Below are 6,000 nucleotides of genomic sequence, written 5' to 3' on the forward strand. Positions count from 1 at the left end.
AGTGTTCTTGAAAAACCCTGTACCCTTTTTCTCACATATTTTTCATGTCCTGGGTATTTTTTCACACATCTGTAATTCCACTTAAGTAAATTAGAAACCAATCCAAGCTGGCCTTTCTCAGAAGAAATTTAAGTATTTCCTCTGTCATGTCCTTCCAAAGTACTAAATTAAAACTTGGGAACCTGAAATCTATTTGGAAATGCTTATAAATTGAAACCTGAGGAGATACTACCTAATGACTTAGAATTTCTAAGAGCTTTCTCCAATTTAAAAAAAAAAAAAATGGCACTTTCTGTAAAAATCACTAAAGAGCAAGAGATACCAAATTTAATTATGTGGGCTATTTTTAAAAGGGACATTGAAGAAAAGTCTTGTCAGGAAAAGAAAGTTGCTAAAACCTAAATACGTTACCCAGAATGAAGGGTCTCCCAGAAAAGGCTTGGCTTGCTTTTTCTGTGCCTGAAGGTGGTGACTCTCTGCAGCCCAGACGAACTATGTCGTAGCAAAGGTGTGAAGACACTGAAGAATCCAGGGCCCTAAACCTTACTGGAGTTTGTGTGCTGAAATTCAAATAACAGGCATAAAAATGAAAACAAATTGCTATCACATCCAGGTTAGTCTTCGGTGGGAGGTGCTTAAGGAAATCTCCCTCCATGTCCTTTGGAGCCACCTGATTTCCCTTGGCTCTAGACTAACATTTTGCAGTGAACACTTACCACCAGGAATCAAAGTAAGGCATGGTAAGAATTCTGACTTTATGGATTCTGCCTGCTGCATAAGCAGTGACTTCTCACTTTATCCTGAAGGGTCGGGTCAGCCAAGTCCAAAACTTGATTTATTCCATTGTGACTCTCTTACATGGCAAAATGACCAAATACTATCCCCAGTGGCCCACTGGTTCTCAGCCTGCATTGGTAACAGGGATAAGGCTCATAAAACATTCTCCCAATCCAAGTCCTGCACCACACGGAATTGTCACCCACAAAACACCAAAAGCATGTCTTTGAGAAATATAGCATCCAGCCTTCCATGGCTCCGAAGTGAGACTCTTAACCTCTTACATCACGATGGAAGAAAGAGAGGGTTACATAAGGAAAAGCAACTGAGTTTTGCTAGGGTTTTTTTGGGTTTGTTTTTTTTTTAAAGCAAGAAAACATTACTTTGTTAAATGAGATATACAAGGTGGATAAGAAAGACCCAGAAAAACACAGATATTTACTGATAATTAGAGATGGGGACCCATGGGATGAACCCGAGTTGAAGGAGAGAGGACAGCTAAAGAGCAAGGGGGAAAGACACAGAAAGGTAGGCACTGACCACACAGACAGGAAGACTCAGATCTTCATGGCTCAAACCCCTGTCATGCAACCCGAACTGTGTCTAAAAACTCAAGGTCTTATTGCATATTCATAGGTGGAGGCTCATAAGCCTCTCCCTTACTTGGTAAATGGTCCCCATGTTGGATAAAACATTGTAAAGAGTTCCCACCTCAGCAACAGACTGCAGGGCAGGAGACATTTAGGTTTCTGTCCTGGGTATCAACACCTAGTAACCTGGGTAACATTATGGCTCCATGGCCTCTTTCTTTCCAACCTGAATTCTGGGGACAAATGTGCAGAATCAAATCCGACAGCTCTGTTATGGCCTTCTCTTGAACATTAAAATGTTACCCATCTGAAACTTAGAAGAACATACAATTATTTTCGGTTCTGCCTGCGTTTGCCTTCGGGGCCATATTATTTCCACATGTTTTCTTCGGCAGTATTGGCCGGCACCGTGATCACAACTGTCACCCGAGGTGGAAGCTTGCATGCCACCGTCTCGATCATCAACATCTACAAAGAGGGAAATCTGGCAATTCAGCAGGCTGGCAAGAACATGAGTGCCAAGGTCACTGTGGTCTGCAAGCAGTGCCCTCTCCTCAGGAGAGGTAAGTATGGAGGAAAACATTGGTCTTTCTTCTAGGGGAGATCGAGGACAGAGAAGGGAACGAGAGAGAGAGAGTCCAAGCAAGTCTCGGATCTTTCCATGCCCTGGTTGAGCAAGGGAAGTGAGATCAGGCTTAATCTGTTGCCCACTTCTGGTGTAGAAGGCAGGCCTTTGGAGTCAGGCAGAATGGGGCTCTGGTTCCAGTTCTTGTAACTTGTGGCAGAAGATGAGAGAGTGGAAATGATGAAAGATCCAAGAAGCATTTGAAGCTGGATCAACAAGGAACAGACACAGAAGGAGCAGTTCGGGGGGAAAGAGATTTTCAGCTATTGCACTTAAGGGGCCCAAGCAAGTTTAGAGGAAGATATCCAGCAAGGAGCAGGGAATTCGGAGCTGAAGTTCAGAAGAGAGAGGTATATATGGGCTACAATTAAAGATTTGGGAATCATTTGCAGATATAGAATCATCAAATCCACACATGGAAATCAGTTTAAGAGAAATTATGGAAAAAGGAAAGTTAAAAAAAGGAAAAAGTCCAGAGCCAGAGGTGCAGGATTTTTTTTTTCACAAGTTCTTTAACTTATAAAAGTAATGTATGTTTATGGTTTTTGAAAAGTTTAAGGAAGTAAAGAAGGAAATAAAATAAAAAGTAAAGCCCTTTCCCTTTCCCCAGAGATACCATGAAAAGTTCCTTCTAGAAAGTTTCTATCTATAGAAAGAACACGTGTACACAGTTAGACAAATGAGACTGTGCTCTAATAGGTCTGCAACTTTCCCCACGTGATGTGTGTAGACATCTTTCCACAAAAGGCACATATAGATAGATCTCTCTCTCTCTCTGGAATGGTAATAATGCCTGGTATTCCACTGGGTGATATACCATGATTTCTCTGTCCAATCCCAGCTCCTTCCTTTCCTCAGTCTTATTACAAACCTCTCCCACAACCAAACCAAACCATACACACACACACACACACACGAGAGAGAGAGAGAGAGAGAGGGAGAGCCTAGAGGCTAGCAGCTTCACATTGAGTCTTCAGAGGGGATAGCAAAGGCTCTGTAAGAGCTAACACTTCTCCCCCACACTGCCAGGAGAAGCAGGTAACGTCCGTGGAGAAACTTAACTGCACGGTCTCACCACAATGCCGGCAGCCCAGCCTTGAGGAGGCGCCCACCTGCACAGCCCTCCAAGCTTGCAGAGGCTCAAGGTCACTATGAGGACAGTGGTAGCCCACAGAGGAAGGGTCATGCCAGAGGAAAGGACACACATATTTCTCTCATGACACACAGGAGAGAGGGAGAATAAGAGACGGTAATACACACCTCCTTTATGACATTTTTCTCAGTGTAGATCTTCAGAGTTGAATCCAAAATAGCTTGGGCCCCAGTCTAGGCCTAATTTAGCTAGACACACTGTTATACAAAAGAGTGTGTCTCTGACAGAAGTACTTCTTAGTACCTATTTGTTGCAAGGAACTGTGAGAATGCAAATAGATGACGCACCCATGTCCTCAAGAAACGACCGTAGTATAAATGCTCGAGATGTTGAAAACAGTTCAAGTCGACCACAGCAGCAGAAGACAGTGGATCGTTAGTTGCCAAATGCCTGGGAATCCAGAAGCAGTAGGGGACGATGAGAGGCCATCTGGGGATGACGTGTCCGGGAGCACAGAGGCCCCTTGAGGAAGGACAGCCTTCCACATGAACGCAGTGCATTGTGCACGGCAGACGCTCAGTCAATCCCCCAGGCCTACAGCACTGCAGAGCAGGGCGTGACCGGATCTCCTCACTCCATCCATCTTCCTAGTGGTGGCAGAGCTGGGACATGTAACTTAGTTGAATTCAGATTTTTTTTTTTTAAAGATTTTATTTATTTATTTGAGACAGAGAGAATGAGAGAGAGAGAGCACATGAGAGGGGGGAGGGTCAGAGGCAGAAGCAGACTCCCTGCCGAGCAGGGAGCCCAATGCGGGACTCGATCCCGGGACTCCAGGATCATGACCTGAGCCGAAGGCAGTCGCTTAACCAACTGAGCCACCCAGGTGCCCGAATTCAGATTTTTTTCTAATGAGAGGCTTAAACCGGACTTTATCCTGGATAGACAAAATGTATAATTATACCATTTACAGATCATTTATCTAGAGGTAAGTTATAGTCTAAGTTGTATCAAAACAGTAGAGATAGAGGGGCTCCTGGGTGGCTCAGTCGGTGAAGCGTCTGCCTTCGGCTCAGGTCATGATCCCAGGGTCCTGGGATTGAGCCCCATGTCGGGCTCCCTGCTCGGTGGGGAGACTGCTTCTCCCTCTCCCACTCCCCCTCCCTCCCGCTCATGTGCGCTCTCTCAAATAAATAAAATCTTTAAAAATAATATTAAAAAGATAATACACATAGAGAAAAAATTAATTTATATTCTCTTTTTTTTAGGTCTAAATTACATTATTATGGGCCAGGTGGGTGAAGACGGGCGAGGCAAAATCATGCCAGACAGCTTTATCATGATGTTCAAGACCAAGAATCAGAAGCTTCTGGATGCCTTGAAAGACAAGCAATGTTAATAGTGAACTGTGTCGATTTAAGTTGCATTCTGTCATTGCCTTTGAAAGATCTATATTTTTCTCTGTAGAAAAAAAAATCTTATATTAAATATTGAGCATTCAGAAAGATTTACTCTTCACATGATGTAGGTATGAGACCTCCGATATCACTGGTGGAAGTTCTGTGTCTGCACCGAGAGGAACAGATGCGTGATTGAAAACCTGCAGACTTAGTGCAGTGACAGGAAACTGAATGTATCAAGCGTTCTCAGTGTGGAAGCAGTTTATTTATACATCTCTGTAAAAGGGTATTTTAGAAATAAGTTGTGTGAAGATGTAAAAAAGAGATTTTATAAGTGCAATATTTATAGTGATATTTGTTTTACCTTCAAGCATTTGCTCTGAGGTGTTATATTCTTCTCTTGCATTTTTTTAAGTCAGTGCTTAATAAAATATTTTTAAATGATTACATAGCAGCCATTAAACTTGTTTTTATAGAAAATGGAACACTGTAAAAAGGAACTTCCCTGCTTTTTTACATATTAGTTTGGCATCAATTTACACTTTGCTGAAAGAGTTAGCATTCCAAGAACTTCAGGGACAGGATGGATCCAGTAATGTAAGTAGACTATAATTCTCTGGAGAATCAGAGAACGTTAGTGTTAGAATGGCATCCCTCAGGGATCTAGTTCACCTCCTTCATTTTGTAACAGAAATTGAAGCTCGGGTCTATTTAGTGACTCATCTAGAGCACACATCTCCCAAGAGACCCAGCTGGCACTCAAGCTCAGAAGTCCTGGCTCCAACCCAATGCCCTCCCTGCCACCAGAAGAGGCCCTCCCTGCCCCAGAGGAAAACCCTCTTAGCCTGACTTTGCAGCGTTGGCTCTTTGTTTCCTTTGCTGCCTAAATCACCATGGGTCGTTTTATAGGACTTGAAATTAGAGGTGAGTCTGATGCCCCGGTCCTGTTCCTCCCCACTTAACTGGATCAGGCTGCATCAGCTAGGATGCTTTCTGCTGTGGCCTTTGAGGAATCAGTTTTCACTCAGTGGTGGAGGAACTGTGAAGGAACTCCCCGCCTCTGCACACAGCTGTTGAACCTGCAAAGGCTGTGGCAACCAGCCCTCAGGGGTTTGCTGGCCAGCAGCTGTGGAAGAGGGGGCAACCATCCCTGTCTGAGGACGGGGGTGGGGGGGGGGTGTACGGGAAGCACATCAGGGACGAACAAAGACTTGGGTCACAAGGTCTCTCATGGTAGAACCAAAGGTTTAGAAATAAGGAAAAGTTTCTTTTGGGTAAACACAATAACTCCCAGCCCTAGAAGTGACCATTCAAAAGGCAAAAAAAAAGAATTTCAAAAGGAAGAATCCCTCTGTTTTGGCAGCTGACTGAGCACAAGCAAGCCATGAATGTGGCCTGGTTGTGGGGTCAGGAATCATTCCTAACCTCTCCCACTGGGCTGCCCCCGTCAGTCCCAGAGAATTCAGCAGCTGAGAAGGTGGATGAACGGCAGGAGTTGGTGGTTGACTTCCCTGG

General features: G+C 44.1%; 1 protein-coding gene across 1 annotated transcript in view; it reads left to right on the plus strand.

Annotated features, from left to right (window-relative positions):
* Positions 1-4,932, plus strand: part of PCOLCE2 (procollagen C-endopeptidase enhancer 2) — a 72,204-nt gene extending 67,272 nt beyond the window's left edge. The window contains exons 8-9 of the mRNA XM_021678726.1: positions 1,763-1,930; positions 4,354-4,932. Coding sequence (XP_021534401.1) covers positions 1,763-1,930; positions 4,354-4,484 — 299 coding nt within the window. The 3' untranslated portion in view covers positions 4,485-4,932. The remainder of the gene's footprint in view (positions 1-1,762; positions 1,931-4,353) is intronic.
* The last annotated feature ends 1,068 nt before the right edge of the window (positions 4,933-6,000 follow it).

Source organism: Neomonachus schauinslandi, chromosome 1 (assembly GCF_002201575.2).
Source record: "Neomonachus schauinslandi chromosome 1, ASM220157v2, whole genome shotgun sequence".
In the NCBI taxonomy this organism is placed as follows: domain Eukaryota; kingdom Metazoa; phylum Chordata; class Mammalia; order Carnivora; family Phocidae; genus Neomonachus; species Neomonachus schauinslandi.